At 36.6% G+C, this 21244-nt stretch overlaps 1 protein-coding gene across 2 annotated transcripts in view; it reads right to left on the minus strand.

Moving 5' to 3' along the window:
• Positions 1-21244, minus strand: part of RC3H1 (ring finger and CCCH-type domains 1) — a 58652-nt gene that overhangs the window by 27044 nt on the left and 10364 nt on the right. For both annotated transcript variants that reach the window (XM_019648262.1, XM_019648252.1), the window contains exons 2-6: positions 9170-9552; positions 5379-5499; positions 4427-4666; positions 3789-3964; positions 727-927 (exon numbers count right to left, since the gene is read on the minus strand). In XM_019648262.1, coding sequence (XP_019503807.1) covers positions 727-927; positions 3789-3964; positions 4427-4666; positions 5379-5499; positions 9170-9400 — 969 coding nt within the window. In that variant the 5' untranslated portion in view covers positions 9401-9552. The remainder of the gene's footprint in view (positions 1-726; positions 928-3788; positions 3965-4426; positions 4667-5378; positions 5500-9169; positions 9553-21244) is intronic.

Consider the following 21244-nt stretch of genomic DNA (forward strand, 5'->3'; position numbering starts at 1 on the left):
AATAGTAAAAATTAAATACTGTTATTTAACGTAATATATTTACATAGTGCTTAAGACTTTTATTGCACTTTCATATATTTCATATTAAATTACAACACAGCTATAGTATTCTCCAGTTTTATTAAATATAGCTCTTAGAATCAGAAATAATGAAGCCTGACCTAAAATTCATGTGTACTCTAATGATTTTTTTCACCATAACAAACAACAGACAAAATAGAAATACGTTTACTGACTATTTGATCAAACTTTAGAATGGTTGGTAACTTATTATGTGAAATTATTCTAGCTGAGAATGATATGAAATCTCAGTGTGTACATCTTCCGGACCATTAAATGGCTGCTCCAGAGTAGACAATAAGGGCACTCAGAAAACGGATTTAACTAACACAATGATCAAAGCTCAGAGAACAATCAAAGAAACAAGAGAGGCAATGATAATAAAAGAGAAGACCCTCTCAAAGGAATGAAAGAGAGTGTGCTGGAGAAATCATTGTAACTCTAATCAAATCTTATATCAACAATGTCAACTATACCTCAATTAAAAAAATCTATATATTAACAAATTGGAATTATAAGACTAGTTTTGATATGACACTTGGCTACAGAGAATATAATTTACAAGAGCCTGACATACAGTTGTCACTTTAATACACATTTGTTAAATAAAGGAATGACCAAATCTCCAGGATCAGTTCAAGAAGTAAGGAACAAAAAAGGGTCTACCTTGTCAATAATGGACTGCATATGAGACTTGTGAGACTGGTCTCCATAGAGCAAAGAGGACCACTGGTCTGGTGCAATCCGTAGACCTGCTTCCATAGCAATCTGCACTATCTGGGAGTCATGTTCTCGCCGCAGAGCTTCATAGGTTCTAAATTCTTCTTTCAGTTGCATCAAAGAAGAGTCTTCATCACGTTTGGTGACCTAAGAAGACACACATGATCTCATGAGTCAGGTAAGGAACAAAATGGGTTTATACTTTATAAGAGCACATATAGATAACAGATAGATTTTTAATGTAACAAATGTCTTTTAGCAACAATAGCAAGATTAAAATGGAGCACACCATTTTGCCAATAAAACATTTCCCCCTTTATAGATGTCACAATCTTCTGGCTAGGTCTTATAGAAAACAAGAATATATGCTAGAACAAAATCCAAAGACTGAAAAGACAGATCTTAACACATAATGCAGTTTAAATTGTGTATATGCATTTGTGAAAAGAAAATATTCATACAAAGTACAATTATTCTGAAAAACAATGTGTTTCTTCTCCATAACTGCGGATTATTCCTATTGGGCTTGCCTGGCACTGAGCTAGCTGCTACTTATAAACAAAAGAGCTTCAGATGCTGGGGTGACTCTAAAGATGACTAATTTGTACTTGGCTTAATTCTCCATGGAGTTTTACAGGTTGAGCCACCATTAGAAAGTAAATTCTGAGATGTTGAATTAGAATAATCATGATGATAATAATACTTTTTAGTAATTAACACTTACTGAATACTTAGTATGTGCCAGTTGATATGCTAAGTTACCTTATTAACTGTTATATTGACATATTAACTTGTTTAATTCTCTAAACTTGTTGAGGTAGGTACTACTTTTTTCTCACCCAGTGATTCACATTTTGAGTCAAGCTGGATTTAGGCCAAAGGCTTAACAAATCAAAGTAAAATAATTAATTCTAGTTTAAGATCACCTATATCCTAACATATTTTAGAACACATGCGTATTTTGCTTTGTTGACCTTTTATTCCCATACAGACTCAAATTCCCATAGTAAAAAATTCCCATTTTTTTTCCCTCCCACCAAAGAAGCTTGGCAATATGTTAGTCATACTTCCAGGTCACACTGATACTATATTTAAAAATGTATTCCATTCTTATTACAAGGAGGTCTAAATTAAATTTTGTTAGGTAAGTCCATAGAAAGATCAAATAGATAAAAAAAAAACCAAGAACTACTGTCACAAAAAATACATATTTTGCCACTACTCAAAAGCAAGTCAAAAGACCAAATGCACATGAATATTATGAAAACTCCCTCTCAACGTAGGATAGACCTCATTAAAATGTAGAAAATGCTTTCTATATGACACACTGGAGTTCCCTGGATTTGGCTCTCAAAATTCTCTTTAACTAAAAGACAATCAAGGATTTCCAAGACAGCAGTGTCTAAAGTCCTGGAATTGTACTATATGCTAAGAATGTCAGAATTATCCCCCAGATTAAAAAGGTTTGCATATGGAAATAAGAGAGATGACAGAAGGACACAGCTAGAACACAGCTACATGGACACATACACCTCCAAGAAAGAATTGAAAATGCAGTCTGGTCTGAGTTCTGTGAGGAAGATGAAATGGTTTTGGTAGACACTTAACAGAAACTCTGCCACAGTGAAGAAAGTTAAGGGTATAGACCTATTGCAATGAGAGAAGATAAATCTATTCATGATTGAGAGTATACTACCAACTGCCACCAAGAGAAAAAAAAGCAGGTAGACAATGAAATAAAGGGAAATAATCAAGACCCAAGTGAAAAATAATTGGATTTTTCAAATTTCCAATCTTTTAAAAAATTACTATTAATGCTTTTAATTAGGATTGAGAAGTTCACTTTATGGCTATTCTGGGGTTTCTGAGCCCCTTATTCTTCTTCACAGGGGAAGGCTGGATTTCCTTATCTTTCCTTTTATTGTTTAAGCTTTCTATATTGTATCTGTCTGATGTTATTCATGGAGAACAAATACCATTGGAGGCAGATAGACATTCTGAAGTGTATGCTGGGTTATACTATACGATCATGTTATTTCAATCATTACAACAAATGTGAATTATTTGGGGACAATCTGCACCAGTTGGAGTTATTTTCGCTAGAGGTTGTGAAAGCTCCAGAGGCACCTACAGAAAACGAGAGGGCTGGGTACACACCTGGAGTCCCCATCCCATTTTCAGTAGATACTCTGACTTTAGAAAGAAACAGAATAATGTTGGCATTTAGATGGAGCTTAAAAAAAACCCTTACATTAATTCTGTATGCTCTGCTGCTATTTTGTGAACCATTTTATCCTTTTCAAAAAATGAGAGAAAAGAATTTAGTAGGATGGCTAACGTGGGATTATTTCAGTTTGAGTGTCAGGTGAGGGAATGTGGTGACCTCAGGAATGGATTTCAGTAGAGCTTGTAGGAATTAACAGTATTTTAGAGACATGCTTCCCTGGTCCATAAAGTATTGGTTATATGTTGTGTCAGAAGCAAGCAGCCTTAACACTGAGAAGTCAAGAAAACAGGATGAACAACAGGTGATACACCAATGTTTGAAGTAGTGCTCCATTAATTTGGGACCCCAAAGAGTCTGTCCAGCATTCCTGCATTCCCTGAGACTGAAATGGCAAGTGGAACTCCAGTACTGTATACATGGAATTCTATCAGAAGCCAATAGCCTAATAAAACTTATTCCTGCTTCAATGGCTCTCTATTCAGACCAATTCTGCTTATAGTCTTGGTGGAAAACTGACACAGCTTGTTAGTTTCTTCAAATACAAAAATCTGTAAGCCTTGGTTTGACCTATGTTGTTCAATATCTAACATACAAAATTTAATACAAAAAGACTTAACTTTAATAGGACACCATCTACATTCTTTAAAAGAAAAAAGTAAAATTGCTGAAATTTCCTGAAAAGATTCAGGCAACTTTCTTAGACTCCAACCAAGTCTTACTACGTAAGGTTAGGGGAAGGACAATGTTTCCTTTGAAGCTGAAACGCGGCCTAGGTTCATACCTTGAAGCAGGAGGCTCTATAAAGAAGCTGGACAACATGCCCAATGCTAGTTTTAGAGGCTTGAGGAAACCGTGGCTCCAACCTTTGCACCACAAAGAGAACCAATACTTTTCTTGACAAAGCAGAACCATCTTCTAAGGCCAGGAGAACCAGCTTTAGAGCTTCCTCCTGCATTGCTAGGAAAAGTTGGTAAAAAACAAATTTTATCATGTGCAGAGATAAGATAAATCCACTTATTAGAAAGGCAATAGTCAATAATTTTTGCAGGCATCACTTAATGAATGGGCAACACAACAACAGATAGGCACAGTTACACTTTTTAACGTTTTGGGGGCAATTTTGTATTACATTCTATATATTTTATTTAAGAAAGCACATAAACAATTAATTTAAGAAAAACTTGAAAGAAAACATTAAAAAACAAACTTCTATCAAAATGAACAAATTTGTGGCATTAAGAGAAAAGCTGTTAACTGCTCTGAAAACCTGACATGGAATTACCCAGCCATGACTGTCAAGTGGGTTGTTACTGGGTAACAACAGAATTTGCAATAAACTGGTCTTTGGACATGACTTCTAGCTACTATAGCATTCTTTCAGAATTACCCGTATAGTAAATATAAAATTTAATTCTATACCTGGTCCAAGGAACTGGCAGCCCCTAGCCCTGACTGCTGCCCAAAGGTTGGAAGAGAGTTGCTGGGGATTCTGGTGCTGGAGAATGAGCTCTGTAACTGTTCTTTCGCCTAAAGATCGAGCTGCCCTCATGGCACGAATCCTGCCTTCTTCTTCCACTAGTTGGCAGTGGACCAGAGTCACCAGCTTCCTCTGCATTGGACGACTCAGAACACTCTGAGTCGTACTATTCAGACCCACTCCTTTAAAAGAGAGCAAAATGTTATTTCTAGATTTTTCAAGGCAATTTTAGAGACCAGGAAAACTTCTTCTGATGGGCTGGCTGACTGACTTATGGGTCTGTGAATAGTACTGAGTTCTACTAGAATATTTAAAATAAACAATAAATAAAATTACGCAAGTGAAGCATTTTTAAAAGTATGCAAAAGCTGTCATTTCATGCAAATGTAACACTCATGACAATAAATATGCCATTATTCATGTTAATCATAGAAGAATAAAGGAAAAATGGCCAGACAATAATTAAAGATCCAAATCTTGAGGTCATAACAACTCTGGAATATAATTTCATAGTGATTAATTTTACTTTCATAATGAAATTGGCTGCAATGACAAGACAGTAATACCAACTTACAGTGTTACTACACCCCCTGCAGCGCACCATATGAAACTGAATGGAAGGCAGGCAATTCAGAGTTGTCAAGTAACAGAGAGCCCTTCTGAAACCATTAGCTTATTTATTCTTCTGCAACTCATCCAAATAATGTTTCTAACATCGCATAAACTCTAAATTCACTACTTTACTTGCTGTGGTTTATAATGACATTATTTAGCACCACTGGGTTTGGTTTACAATAAATGAATGTCAACACTCACTTAGAGCCCACGATTTTTATGGTAATAAAAGTATTTTGATAAACATTTGCTTAGCGTTGCTAATGGCATCCAATTTACCTCGAGCGCTGCTGAGTGGTTTCAGGTATAATGCTAATTCTTCTACACACTTCTTGGCTTCCTCATAATGCTTTGTATCTTCAACGCCACTACATAGAGTAATGGGCTGCTGCTCAGGGACCTAGAGGTCAAAAGAACAGGTCTGTGTCAGTGCTCACTAATTAAGCAAATGTTTTCTTGAGTATACGTATGCAGTGTTCACACCAGTAACATCAAAACTCCCGCTGAATTTATTGGATTCTTTCAAAAGACCTTTTCTACACACACACACACACACACACACACACACAATTTACCGCATTATTTTGGTTTTGTTTTGCTTCTGTAACAACTTTATTGAGATATAATTTGAATACCTTATAAGTGACCCATTTAAGATACATAATTCAAAGTTTTTTAGTATATTCACAGCTGTGCAACCATCATAATATTAGAACACTTTTTCATTACCCTCAAAAGAACCCCATATTCTTTTAACTGCCCCCTCCCATATTTCCTCCAAACCCCCACCAAACATAGGAAAAAAATAATCTATTTTCTGTCTTTATGCATTTGCCTATTTTGGACATTTTACATAAACAGAACCATAGAATCATACAGTAACTTCCAAAGCGGCTGTACCATTTTGGATTCCCACCAGCAGTAAAGGAGTTTCTGTTGCTCCCTATCCCACTAGTGTTTGGTGCTGTCAGTGTTTTGGATTTTAGCTTTTCTAATTGGTGTGCACTGGCATCTCAATGTTTTAATTTGCATTTCTGAATGACAAATGATGCTGAGCAACTTCTGATTTGCTCACTTGCCATCTGTGTATCTTCTCTGGTGAGATGTCTATTCAGATCTTTGCCCATTTTTAAATTATGTTCGTTTTATTATAAAGTTGTAAGAGTTTTTTGTTTTTTTTTAAAAAAAGATTTTATTGTGGAATTGGGGAAGGGGAACAGCGCTGGGGAATCAGGGGAAGGGGAACAGACAAGTTGCTGTCCTTTTGATCTTCAGACCAGTTGTGGAGGACATCGCTTCACTGGCCCATGTTGGTAGTATCATTGTGCTCTTCCCGGCTGAGGCAGATCAGTTGCCGGCCTCTGGACGGCCGCTCACAGCATCTCTTGGCAGCTTGCATCGGCTGCAGGCCGCTCATGCTGGCTGCTGGCCACTCACGGTAGCTTATGGCAGCCCACTGCAGCTTCACTGCAGCCTACGCCGTCGCGGGCGACTCACGGCAGCCCAGCTCCAGGTCGAGCTGTTGTTCACCATCTTAGTTGTAGAGGGCAGTGTCACTGGCCCTCATGTGGGATGCAAACTGGGGCCCTGCTGCTCACAGCTGGCATCCCAAGCCAGCTCTTAACCAACGTGCCACTCAGCCGGCCCTGTAAGAGTTCTTTATACAGTCTAGATACAAGTTTCTTACCAGATATATGAATTACAATTATTTTCTCCCATTCTGTGAGTTGTCCTTTCACTCTCTTGACAATGTCCTTGGAAGCACAAAATTTTAAATTTTGATTTAGTTCAACTTATCTTTCCTCTTGTGTTTTTGGTGTCCTATCTACAAAACCACTGCCTATTCCAAGGTCATGAATATCTATGCCTATTACTTCTAAGAGTTTTGTAGCTTTAGCTCTTACATTCAGCCTTTGATCCCTTTTGAGTTAATTTTTATACATAGTGTGAGGTAGGGGTCCAAATTCATTTTTTTTTTTTTGGATATCAGTTTTCCAAGCACCATTTGTTGGAAAGAGTGTCCTTTCTCTGTTGAATGGTCGAGGTAGCCTTGTCAAAAATCATCTGACCATACATGTGGGTTTATTTCTGAACTCTCTAGTCTATTCTATTCCACTGATCTAAAATGTCTGTCTTTATGCCAGTACCACACTGTTTTGATTACTGTAGCTTTGCAGTTTCAAAATCAGAAAGTGTGATTCCTTTAACTTTTGTTCTTCTTTTTTGGGATCCCTTGTGATTCCACATGAATTTTAGGTGAATTTCTCTATTCCTGGGATTTTGATAGAGCTTGCATTTGAATCTGTAGATTACTTTGGGTAGTACTGCCATCTTAATAATATGAAGTCTGCCTATCCATGATTGTGTGATATCTTTCCATTGATTTACATCTTTTAAAATTCCTTTCAGCGATGTTTTGTAGCTTTCAGTGTACAAGTGTTTCACCTCCTTTGCTAAATTTATTCCTAAGTATTGCGTTCTTTTGATGTTACTGAAAGTGAAACTGTTTTGTTAATTTCCTTTTGGATTGTTAGTGTATAGACATGCAACTGATTTTTGCATGTTGAATTTGTATCCTGCAACTTTATTTAATTAATTTTTTAGTTCTAATAGTTTTTAAATGGAAATCTTTAGGGTTATAACAGCAGCTATTTTAAATGTCCTATCCTCATATTTCACAAACATTAGTTGTCTCTGTTAAGATATGACAAGGTCTTACTCATTTTATAGAAAAAGAATTAGTTCATCTTTAGGCTGCTTTATTTAAAAAAATAAGCCTTGCTTGTTATTAAAATATTTTACTTCTAAAATTGTTACCCCACAATAAGTGTATTTTAAACATGTTTCCAAAATGTCATCCTGGAATTTTTAAAGAAAAAGAAAAATGATTATGAAATAAGCAATTAGCTTTTTGAGCTTCCTTTGCTCAGCCCACTCCAAACTCTTTGGAGTGTACTTTCTTTTCTAATAATGGCCCTTGAGCCATTCTCTACTGCTTGGGCCCGCTTCTGCTTCTTTGAAATGTATTTTTACTTCTAATAAACTCCTTTTCTGCAACTTTAGAAAATAAACAAAAAATTTAAAAAAAAATGAAAAATTAAGTACAGAAGAAAAAAAAAAGAATCAACGGCATTTTCCCTTTTGACAAATATTCTGTAGTGTTGTTGGTGACATCATCAAGATAGGTATGTAAATAAATTATCCTTTTGAATAAGCTATTCTCAAACTGCTCTTTTTATCTCCAACATACATAATGTCAACCTTTTCTACTTTACAGCAGCTTACAGAAGACATTAGTGGGGCTAGGTCCAAGGTTCCAGAATATTTATTCAGAAAAGGATTTATGGTAAATACATGGTACTTTAGACTCACACTATGCAAATTAATCTAGTAAGGAGTTATCTCAGTGAATCATACATAGCTCTCAAAACCCTACCTCCCGTGCTTTGTGAAACCTTCGGATGATACCACTGATCTCTAATTTGAGAATACTGACAAAAAACTTTCAGAGTCTCACTTTCAGAATTACCACACTGAAGTTCATAGGTACTTAGTGATATTTGCTCCTACTTTAGATAAATGGTTCCCAAAGGCTGTGCGCTCCTGTTTTTGTCACCTTCTTCATCTTTCATTTCAGTTAGCATCTATTAAGTAAAATTGTCTGAAGCAGCTTCAGTTTTCCTATTAAGTAAAATGGTTTTGTGAATAATATTTTCCTCAATGTTAAGAGGTCCTTGTGACTTCCTAGGTTTCTCCAGTGATCTGAATAGGTCAGACCGTTGAGAAAGTGTGATTGCCAGATTAAATGGATGTTACTGCACTATGACTCAGAAATATTGCACAATCACAGTAAGTCTAACAGGCTGAAATAAAGCATTTGTACCGTGCTGAACAGAATTTTATCTATTTAAATAGAAGGCAATGTTAACCAATTTTAATTCAACAAGTCTCTCTCAGGAAGAACACACACACACACACACACACACACAGAGAGAGAGACAGAGAGAGAGAGAGAGAGAGAGAGAGAGAGAGAGAGAGAGATTAAAAGTAGAGTAAGTCACCTCTCTTACCTGAGCACCCACCAGCTGCAGCAATGCTGAGTTCACAGGCAGAAGCTCAATGTCTGTGTTGATCGTGGTCTGGTCAAATGGGCAAGCCTTGCGGTGGAGTTTATTCAGGCACATCTTGCAGACAGTATGGCCACAACCCAAACTGATGGGTTTTCGAATTGTTTCATCAAAAGTCTGAGTGCAAATTGGGCAGGAAAGGAAATCCGTCCACTGTGGAGCTTGTACAGGCATTGCTTCTGGAGTAACAATTCACTCACACGCACGCACACAATATCTAAAGCAAAGATTCCACTGGAATCAAAATCTTTGAAAAAAGTTTATCTTTTTTTTTTTTTTTTAAATATCTTCTGTAGATACAGTCAGCACATAGTGTGAAATATAACCTGGGAAAAAAAAAGAGAGAAAAAGTGAGCATCTTCCTTTCTCAATTAAACGGTGCTCTCCGTCCTACTCCCTGCCACCTTTTACTCCACATTTACATTACCACAGCCCATCTTCCCACTTTCACAGAATTAGAGCTGCAATGAAACATTCTGTCTCATCCCCTCAATTTAAAGATGGGGAATAGACCCCAGAAGATAAAATAACTTGCCTAAGGTTCACACCTGAAGTTATTAATAAAGTTAGATCCAGACCTAAGTCTCTAAGTTTCTCTAAGTCTATGATTGTTCTATATTTAAAAATTAGCCATTGGAAGGTGGCTAATAGTCTGCTTTCTGATTTGTACACCAGTTAGGTGAATCTGCTCAGCTGTGAAAATTACCAAGCTCTACACACTTCTGTGTATGTTACACCTGAATAAGGAGGTTTTTAAAAACTGGCCTAAAATAAAAATTACCTTAAAAGACTTTAGCATCAAATTTGGTATAGATGAGACAGACTAGTTTTTTTAAGGTTTATTTTTAAGGGTTTTAGATATTCTTAGGAGTTTTATTTACTGGTAGACATCTTTAACCCCCCCAGTACAGCCTACACTTGCTATAGTGTGTTGTATTAGAACAACATAGTTAAAATTTACTTCAAAAGCTTTTTAAAATTCCCTAATTTAAGCATGATACAACAATAATAGTTAACAGGAACCCATATATAATTATTTTCACTGTGTATCCTCTATTTTTGGTGGGAGATAAAAGCCAAATCAAATCACAAAACTCATCACCTGTGTCTAACAGAAATGTTCTTTATGTGTAAAACCCAACCAGAAACTTCTAGCACATATCTTAAACAGTATCTACCACACTTACTATTAACTGTAGTTTCTAAAAATGAGAACTGATGCAGAGAATAAGGTAGCATAGCATTACAAGTTCTTAAAGACTTGATTATGCTCAGTAGAGACTACTTACAAAGATGAAAAAAATCTTATTTAAGCTGTAATTAACTAGTCATCTACACACTGTAAGTCTTCAAGTATCACACAATTCATGTTTTATTGAAGTAACCTTAAATGCAAGCCCATTACTGATAAGAGAACAGTTTCTAGGAATGCTAAAACTTTTATCCATTCATTCAACAAATATTTACTAAGCACTGCTATGTTCCAGACTCTGAATTGTTGAGGAAACAGTGAAACAGCACAGTCACAGTATCTGCCTCCTGAGTAACCTCAGCTTTGTTTGGGTTTTTGCAAAGTGTGCTACCGGATAAATGAACAATGAAAAAAATTGAATGGCCTAGTAGACAGTTACCAAGTTAGTTTCATACTCAGGATCTAAAATTAAAGTTATCTGCATGTGTGTTCAAATGGCCCTGCGATAATAAAGAAACTGCCCACATTTTCATTTCTATGTTTTAATTACACGTGCTTTTAACAAAATAAATTATGAGTAGCTGCAAGTATGTTTACATAAAATTGTTACTACTTATGAATTGAAACTATCATCTGGAATGCTAAAAAAATACAGTATCTAGTTATTGTACTCAATAGTAGAGTCAAATGATACAACTGTGCATGGGGTTGCAGAATGTTTCACAAGGAACAAAAAGGCCTGCCGAGTGGCACGTTGGTTAAGAGCTGGCTTGGGACGCCAGAAGGCCCCAGTTCGGATCCCACATATGAGGGCCAGTGACACTGCCCTCTACAGCTAAGATGCTGAACAACAGTTCAACCTGGAGCTGTGCAGCCATGAGTTGCTGGCGACGGCGTAGGCTGCAGCCCCTGTGGCAGTGGGTTGCCATGGGCTACCGTGCGGAGCCAGCAGGCAGCGAGAGCGGCCAGCAGCTTCTGTGAGTGGACGTCCAGAAGCCGGCGACTGATCTCCCTCGCCTGGAAAGAACGCAATGATGGTGCCAACTTGGGCCAGTGAAGCAACGTCCTCCACTACTAGACTGAAGAACAAAAAGGACAGCAACTTGTCTGTTCCCCTTCCCCCAATTCCCCAGCGCTGTTCCCATTCCCCAATTAAAAAAAAAAAAAGGGGGGGGAACAAAAAAAGAGCCGGCCAAGTGGCACGTTGGTTAGGAGTTGGCTTGGGGTGCCAGCTCTGAGCAGCAGGGCCTGGGTCCGGATCCCACATGAGGGCCAGTGTTGCTGCGCCCTCTACAGCTACGATGGTGAACAACAGCTGGACCTAGAACTGGGCTGCGGTGAGTCGCCGGAGATGGCGTAGGCTGCAATGGGGCTGGCAGGCAGCGGGTGTGAGCTTTCATGAGCTGCCGTCCAATGGCGGGCTACCGACTGCCCCACCTGGGAAGAGCGCAATAATAATACCAACATGGGCCAGTGAAGCGACATCCTCCACAACTAGACTGAAGAACGAAAGGACAGCAACTTGTCTGTTCCCTCCCCCAATTTCCCAATAAAATCTTTAAAAAATAAAATAAAATGAACAAAAAAGGTAAGTGTTTAAAGGACATAATATTTGGAACAAGAACTGGTATCAGTCAGAATACGTTCACCGAAGCTGACTAAGCCAATAAAGTATCACCCATATCAGAGGTCCGCAAACTGTGGCTCGCGAGCCACATGCGGCTCTCTGGGTGCGTACATGTGACTCTGAAGTCAAATTGAAAGTGAAAATGGAACTATCATAGTTTCATTTATAAAATTTTTAAAGGATATTATTTATATAATGGTTATTTCATTTGTTTTATAGGTCTTGCAAAACTTCGAGGGACAGGATTGGCTCTTCCAGGGATCGACAAACTTTTGAGACGGAACGTACCCAAAGAGCCACAGTTTGCCAACCCCTGACCTATATGAACGTTTTTATGGATTAGCATGGCTTTATATCAATACCTACAAAGAATCGGATCCTGTGTTAGTCCCTGAAAAACAGAGTTAATGGTTCCTTTCTTTTTACTAGTATGGCTGTGTAAAGAACTTAAAATTTATTAATCATAAAGTGAAGATAAAACACAGCAGTTTACTCCCTTAAACACTATAAACTATACAAACCCCAAAGAGCATAAAAGATAAATGATTTATTGCACATCATTATAATTTTACTACTTATAAAAACCAAGTGCCATACCATACTAAATGCCTTACATAGAGCAAACCTATAAAAGGTAGGTAATTACTGTTATCCCATTTTACAGATATAAAAAGGAGGGTTAGAGAGGCTGAGAAAGCTAAAAAGAAATAGAGCTATTACCCCAAATATTCTGGCTCAAAACCCAAACTCTTAACCACATCACCACTCACAGATTAAGGAAGCACTACTTGCAGTTTCATTCAAAAACCAATGTTGCAAAGCTGCATTCCCTAACAGCTACTGACTTCACAGTAGTTCAGTCCTTCAGGCAAACTTGTTGCCAAATCTCATGATCAGGGCATCCTTCCGAATTTCACTTATCTTCTCAACAAGATGTGAAACAGATGACTACTTCCTCCTTCTTTAGAGTGTCAATAATGAACCACACTGCCCTCCCTCATCCTTCCCAGCTCACTGGCTATGCTTTTGATTTCTTAAACTCCCAAATTCTGGAGTCATCAGGTCTCTAGCTTGAGTTTCCTTTTCTCCTTCTCCAGCTAAAAATCCTGAAATGGCTTCCTACTACATTTAAAATAAAATCTGGATTTCTTATTGTGGTTTACAATGCCCTGATATGACCTACACTTAGCTCTCCAACTGCATTTTCTAACACTTGTCCTCAACACCCCACTACCCTCCAGCTACTCAAGTGAAGCCTGGTCCCATCTTAGAATAGTAATACTAGTCTCTAACCTTTGAAATGGAGGCCATTCTTTATCATTTAGATGCCACTAAAAAGTCAACTCCTCAGAAGACCTCCCTGACCACTTAAAACTCTAAAATAACCTCTAAATTTCTCTCTAGTTCATCATTATATTTAAATTATCTGCGAAAACATTTCCATCATCTAAATTGTATTTTCTTGCTTATATTTTTGTTTACTCAATGTCTATGTTCTATCAGAAGACAGACTCCACCAGAGCAGAGACCTAATCTGTGTTCACTAGGAAAGCTAGAGCTCCTCACTGCAATTCAGGCATACTAAAATTTTATTAGCTCTTTTTGAAATTCACTAAAAACCCTTATAAACCTCTCTATAACTTATCTGTTTCAAAGAACTAGCATAGGCTATTAACTAGTAAAATGAGATTACATAGTTGCTAACCTCTTACATTTTCTAGTAAACTAGCTCTTGGAGACAGCTATACCAAACTAAATATATACAGTCAGCACCCAGTTTTTCATTAAAAATAAAAGCATGCTTTTGACCATAAAGTGGTTTGAGACACCAAGGGGAAAATAGTATTGTAAAAACTTGACTTTGCCTGGGAAATTCCATGATTCTAATTCAGGAATTATGAAAACAGAAAGCAAAGATTTTTTTTTTAGAGACAAAGTGTCATTAATTGTAATTATTAGATCTAAGAATTTCCCCTTCTTCATTCTTTAAATATCTTTCTCCAACGTCATCTTTCCAAACATTCTCCAAGCTTCTCAAAGACAGTGTTTACATGTTCTTCAGCCACAAAACATATCTAAACCACACAGTACATATGGCTCAGTGAATGTAATAAATAAATACTCTTTCAGTCAATAGTAAACATATAAAATAAAATTACTAAAAATACCAACATGATTCTTTAAATTTCCTCAGAGCAAGGTTTGTCAGGGACAAAAAAGAAAAAAAAAGCTGAATAATTCTATTAACGCACACGAGCTCAAGGCCTGCAGATAAATCATTATGTGTCAAGGGTCTGCCCAAACCTAGCTCAGTAGGAGTAAATTCTACTGGAATCTTCCTAATCAGAAACAGAGCATGAATGACGAGTCTTCTTTATTTAAAAAAAAATCCAAAAGAGTGACTCTGACGCTCAGTGATGAGAGCAATGGTTAACTTTCCCATCAGTTTAAATAAAGTCCACTCTCCTATACAACTGACAACCATTAGTGATTTTACTGTAGATAAGTGATAATAGACAATACAAAATTAGTTCACCTTGAAGAAAGTCCAAATTAAAAAATATAATTTCACCAATAAGATACACATTTTTACACCAGGAAGAGTGTTCACAAAAAACACTTAAAAGATTGTTATTTAATTACATGACTTCTTCATGTCACTGATTGGAGCTACTGTATAGAATCAGACGTTTGAGGTTTTACTAAGTTATCTCAACTTCTAAATTCTGGTTAAAAACCATCACTTAACAAAAAAATCTCTTTATATTAATAAAATTAATCATTCATATTATCACTTGACTTTTCTCAGAGCTTTTTTAAAATAAAGAAATAAGATCTTATCAGAGTAAAATTATTTCAATGAACAGTACACTACATACAGTAAGACCAATGGCTCATTCCACCAGCTAAGTGACCAGTTTGCAGATATCCAACTCCAACTCTTATGGCTGCCTTGTAGCCATTCAGTTCAAATCCATGCCTCTGCAAAATAACAAACAGCTATATGTTGTAAGCCTCAAGGTTTAACTGTGATTACAGCAACTGCAAATAGCTACTACAGACAAAATTATGAGGATGTAATGATTAACAGAGCTTCGTTTTCCAAAAACAAACGTGTCAGGCATTATTCCAGGTGTTTTCAGATGGTTCTCTTATTTAAATGTCTACCATAAACCTAAACCACAATATAAACAACCACCAGTAACCAGTGTTTGTTAAGCACCAACTACATGCCAGCACTTTCAATGCTCTATATGTAGTATCTAATTAATTAAATGGTCATAGCAATGCTGTGATGTAATTACCTGCATTTTAAAGATAAAAGAAACCACAGTACAGAGAAGTACCCAAAGACACAAGGCTAGTGGGTGGCAAAGGACTAGGATTCAAATTCAGGCTGGCCTAACTTCTGAACTGGTACTTTTAAATCCTACAATTTGTGCCACCTTACAGGTGAAAGTTAATAGTCTTTAAAGCAACGGAGCTTTGAGGGGTGATGGGAATGTTCTAAAATTGGACTGTGGTGATGGTTGCACAATTCTGTACATTTACTAAAAAACATTGAATTGTGCACTTAAAATAAGTGAATTTTATAGTACATAAATTGTACTTCAATAAAGTTGTTAGAAGTCATTAAAGGCTTTTTTATAGAGTCAGTTTTCAAATTTTTAAATGTAATAACTTAAATATAAAGACGCTTCAGATTTGTTCTATGAGTACAACAATAGCTCTATTAAATAATGAAATTATGTTGCTTTGAAGATTTCATTTAAATATATTAAACTGACATTTAAAAAATTGTTAAAAATGTATCACCATCTCCTCTATTACAGGTTCATTTTATCTGCCTCTTGATTTAGAGAAATCAGAGAAACATGGAAGTAAAATTCATCAAGTGTCTACTCTAGGCCTGCCATCCCTCAGAGACATTGCTATGCCCATTTCATAGGTAACTCCTGAGCTTCTGCAGCATAAATAACTTGCCCGAAACTAATAAACTGTTGAGCTGAGACTAAAACTCAGCTCTTATGTGAATTTGAAGTATACATTGCTCTGAGAAAGATATGATATCAAACAAAAACTGCAAGTCTGTAAGAAGACAATCTTGGGTCTACTCTGATCATGCCGTACCCCATAAGATGAGTTTAACTCACTATCCTTGGCCTCAACTTACTCTGCCATTTCTCTGGAACATTTCCATAGCAACCAACAGGCAGGGCAACATCAGAGAAAAGTTTTAACTATCTTGAAAAATGAAGCCAAATACAGGAAATAAAAAACAAAAAGAAAAATAAATGAAGGTTTATTATAACACTATTCAGTGTTATAATTTTCAGCAGAGTTATCAATTAATTTACAGGTGATATAGTAGTCTGAGATTTTTGTGGAGGCTCAAGGTTTTTCTAGCAGTAATACCCTGTGAAGAAAGACCTAATTTTGATTGTTAAAATATCTCTTCCCAAAATATATGGGTTCTTGTACACCACATCCTAGATATAAATAAAGCATATACTAATGTTAATACAAATGGAGAAATACTTGGGATAGGTATAAAGAGAAAAGCTTTTGTTTTCAAGGTAGAAAAGCCTGAAAAATAGATCATGATAAAGAAGGGTTGCAAAAGCTGCAAAGGGTTAATTTAGGTGGCTTACTTTCCCAGTGTTCAGAGGGACAAAAAAACCTCCAACCTAATGCCAAATTTAAGAGAAGAAACAGTAAGTAAGAAAAACCATTCCTGGAGAAGCTGTCTGATCTGAAGTTGAAACATTACTCTAGGGAGTGAATCAGTCTCTAAATCTGAGTACATAGTTTGAAGCTCCCGGTTTTGATTGTGGGGAACAAAGTTATACATTGTGTATACATGTGCTACACTTATGAAGACATCAGTACTTATTAGAGGTGGTAGAATGAAAAGACCAGGCTCAAAATCATTGCCTTTAAAGGGATTGTGAGGTAGTAAGCAGGAACGACTTATCCATTGTAGCGAATCAGCAAAGGGAAATTTTCTTTTTTCAGTTTTTGCATTAACACTCTGCTGAATATTACATATACTATTACCATCAAGTTAGTAAATACTTCATCACCATTTAGTGGTAATCCAAACATCAAGGTCATATTGAGAACTAATAACCAAAATCAGGAATATTTTGGAACATACCAGGCATTTTAAATCGATCTTGTTATCTTGTTAACTGCTTTCAAATTACATGCAAATTTCTGAAACTGGTTGTTTTCTTTGTGAAAACTGATGTCTCCTTAATTAAGGCTCTTGCTAAACCATAAAGATAATTCAGTCTCAATACAAAAGATTCATGAATAAATTTTGAAGACTAGGCAAATATTTTAACAAGACTTTAAATAGCTTTTCAGGTCACAGTTTGAAATCTTCCTGCTATAATAATGACTCATTATAGAGCAAGTTTGCTCCTTAGGTCCCCAGGAGTTATTTTGAGACACAATGACAAATCTGATTGGCAAGTACTCAATATCTTGAATGTAGGGTAAAATGCTCACAATGAAAAGAAAATCTAACTTGTACCTCATAAACTTGTATTTGAGATTGTTAAATACTAACCTATAGAGTCCAGAGGAACCCAATGGAATTGAGACATTTTAACGAGCAACGCTAATAGTGTAGTTTCTTCAACTTACACGTCTTTACCAGTTCTTTTCCCACCCGCACACTTAACTCCTTGTTCAGAGGAGCTAAAAAGCACATTTTTTTCTGTCTCCAATCTGTCTTAATTTTTTTAAAAGTCATTCAATCCCTGTCTTCTCCTAAACTCTATTCTTCCCCCCCTTACTTTTCAGTTTTCAAACTACCACTTTATCCCAAGCACTATTTTGAAATGACTCGTAACTAGCACACATGAACAACCTTCTTATGAAATTCAATGGTCACACCTTGGTTCTTATCTTATTTTTTCCTATACTGTATTTAATGTCGACCAGCGACTCCTGCAAATGCTGCCCCCTTCACTGCTATAATGGCATACTGTCCAAGAATTACACTGATTGGCAGGCCACTCCTTGCTTGTCTCTCTTGAGGGCGTCTCTTTCTCTGCTCATCCTTGGAATATGAGTAGTTCCTCAGAATTCATTCCTTGATTCTCTTCTCTACAAAATTTCCTTGAATGATGTCATCTATTTTCAGCTTTCAGCCAATGACTAGAAGCTGACTTCCAAATCTACATCACAATTCCAGACCTCTCCTCTGAGTGCCAGGGCCATATAACCAGCTATCTACTTAGTCATCCATGTCAACTGGAGTCTCACACCATCTCCACCGTACCTAATCTTTTATTGTCTATGTCAGTGATTGAGGGACTTGGCTGTTGACAGAAGCATGAGGAATCATCTTTGCCTACTTCCTTTTCCTCAAATCCTCCCTGTCAACTACTCAATCACCATGTCCTATTCATTTTATTCCTTTAGTGTGTCTTAAAACCCTCCCAATCCAGGCCCAATACCTTAGTTTAGGCTACTATCATCTCTTACCTAGATTACTGTGACAATTTCTTAACTGGTATCCCTGACAACGGTATCCTCAATAAAGCAAAGCTAGTTTAAGTAGCGTGTAAATTCCTTAAACTGAGAGGCTGTCGGGTTTTGTTCCTCTCTTGCTATTTGCTCTATGACTGTAATACAGAAGAAGCTAGCCAATATACATTAGCAAACTTATCAAGTTGCAGTGTTTACATTTTCTTCAACAGAAAGTCCACAGGGCTAAAGGAAGGCCAATAGGGAATAAACCTCGGGCCTTACCATCCAGAATAGTGCGTACAGCTCAACAAGGATATACATGAGACTTGAACAACACTATAACCAACTGGACCTAAAAGACACCCTTAGAATACTATACCCAATACCCAACAGCAGCAGAATTCTTTTCAAGTGCACATAGGACACTCTCCAAGACAGGCCATATGCTAGACCAGTACAGGGCCATGCAACTGTTTAGGCCTACCAGTTTATTTATTCATTTTTAAAATCTGGTTATAGCAACTACTGTATTTCCTTTGAAGAGAGCCACAAGGAACACTTTATTAGAACACTTCACTGAGAAATAATCAGGGCACTGAAATAGAAAATGAATCCTAATTTTATGTACTGAAGTATAACCTACACACAGAAAGGTTCAAGAATGTTCAGCTCAATGAATTAACACAAAGTGAGCATATCTGTATACCCAAGATACACATTACCAGCACCCCAGAAGGCCCCTCTCACCATCCCTCTGGGTCATTACTCCTTTATTCTCTACTATCCCAACTTCTCATACTCTAGATCAGCTTTGCCTATTTTAAAACCCTATATAACGGAATCATCAGTAGACATGCTCTTTTATTTCGGCTTCTTTCACTCAACATGACATGTTAACTTTTTTCTACATTTATATTTTTTAAATGTTACAAAGCACTCTTGTTAAATTGACCACAGTTAAGAAGCTACCCTTTATGAACTCATTTTTGGAGCAGTGATGATATTTGGATTTTGAATGCAGATTTCTTGTGTTAAACTGATGGAACAAAAACAGGTGTCAATAACAAAACTTCAGAAGACTCCCCTCTTTACTCATGAAAACAAAGCAGCATATGTGTCACACTAATATAGCTCCCACTTCTTTCCTTTTACTTGCTTCTATGTCTTTTTCCAGAGACCTTATGCCTAAGACTTCCTTGTGGCACTTGGTAGATACCAAGGGCTTTGACTGATTCTAGAACTGGGCAACAAAGAGAAAGGAGGCAGAGGTATTCAGAACAGGTAAGTGGCATATGCAAAATGCTTTTTTTGCAATGGTCAGGTGATAATCGAACGCATATTCTGACCTAGGAAATTTTTGCATTTTTAAAGATATAATCTAATGTATTTAATAATAAAATAACAATATTAGTGTCATTAAAATGTATTGTGCCCATAATCTAGTGGCCATGGCTTAAGGACATTTATATTATTTGTTTTTATGGAATATACTTGATAGAATTCAAACTATTTCCAGAAAACACAATCACAGTGCCTTTCAATTGCACATACTTGAAAAATGATGCTACCAAAAAAAAAAAAATTTCACTTTCTATTTTAGAATTATTGTCACTGTTATCCCAGGCATATTTCATTTTGAGGAGTTTAAAAGAATGAACAAATTGCTACATGGACTCCAAACATGGACACCTACAGCTACAATATATCTATCTTATTTATTGGGTTGTCAGAAAAGTCATGACGCATTTTTGCAACGAACAGAAAAAATACGTCATGACTTTTCCAACAACCTAATATACACATAATGTGGTTTGGAACATGTGTGTATATAAATTATAAAAGAAGATATTTTGCTGATTCCCAAGTAGTAACTACTATTAAAGAACCTACTGATTTGTTGCTAACATATCAGAATTAAGCATAAAACACTTCCTCCAAAATATGTAATGATAATCTTTTAGGGATTAAATTCATGCTTAGGTTTTGTAATTTGAGTGTGTGTGTGTGTGTGTGTGTGTGTGTGTGTGTGTGTGTGTGTGTGTGTTGCAGGGAGGAGGGGATAAAAGGTTGAGATAAGTCTAACTGCTGTGGGCTCCACAATAAAACAGATAAATCTACTAATATTATGCTCTATTCCTTGGTGAAAATAGGGAGCCCTGCTTTCTTATCTTGAAAAACAATTATGAACAGTTAGTCCCACTCTTCCCCTAACTGAACCTTTTCCCCCGTTTCCCTACAGGAATTAATGTGTGTATTTCCTTAGGGAGTGACTTACTTGATCACCTTATTTAAAATGATCCCTCTACCCCAATTCCACTACCACCATGCACGAACTGCTTCTCATGCCTTTCCTTATTCCTTTTTTCTCCATAATACTTCTCATCATCCAATACGCTGTTTTTACTTATTTTGTTACATAAGACCCACCATTACTAAAATGTAAGCTCCATAAAGACAGGGATTTTTGCTCGTTTCTATCTCTAACCTTTTTGAGTCCATTCTATGTGCCAAGCACTATTCTAAGCATTTTACATACTTTATCTCACTTTGTCCTCATAATGGCCCTATTAGGTATCAGTTATGGCTTCATTTTAGAGTTGAGGAAACTGAAGTACAGATGTTAGGTAATACGCTCAAGTTCACATGGTAACTAAAAACTTGTCCCTATTTTTAAACTGGTAACTCCTTCTGTAATTCTTTCTTTGATGACACCACT

Source organism: Hipposideros armiger, unplaced genomic scaffold (genome assembly GCF_001890085.2).
Source record: "Hipposideros armiger isolate ML-2016 unplaced genomic scaffold, ASM189008v1 scaffold_6, whole genome shotgun sequence".
In the NCBI taxonomy this organism is placed as follows: domain Eukaryota; kingdom Metazoa; phylum Chordata; class Mammalia; order Chiroptera; family Hipposideridae; genus Hipposideros; species Hipposideros armiger.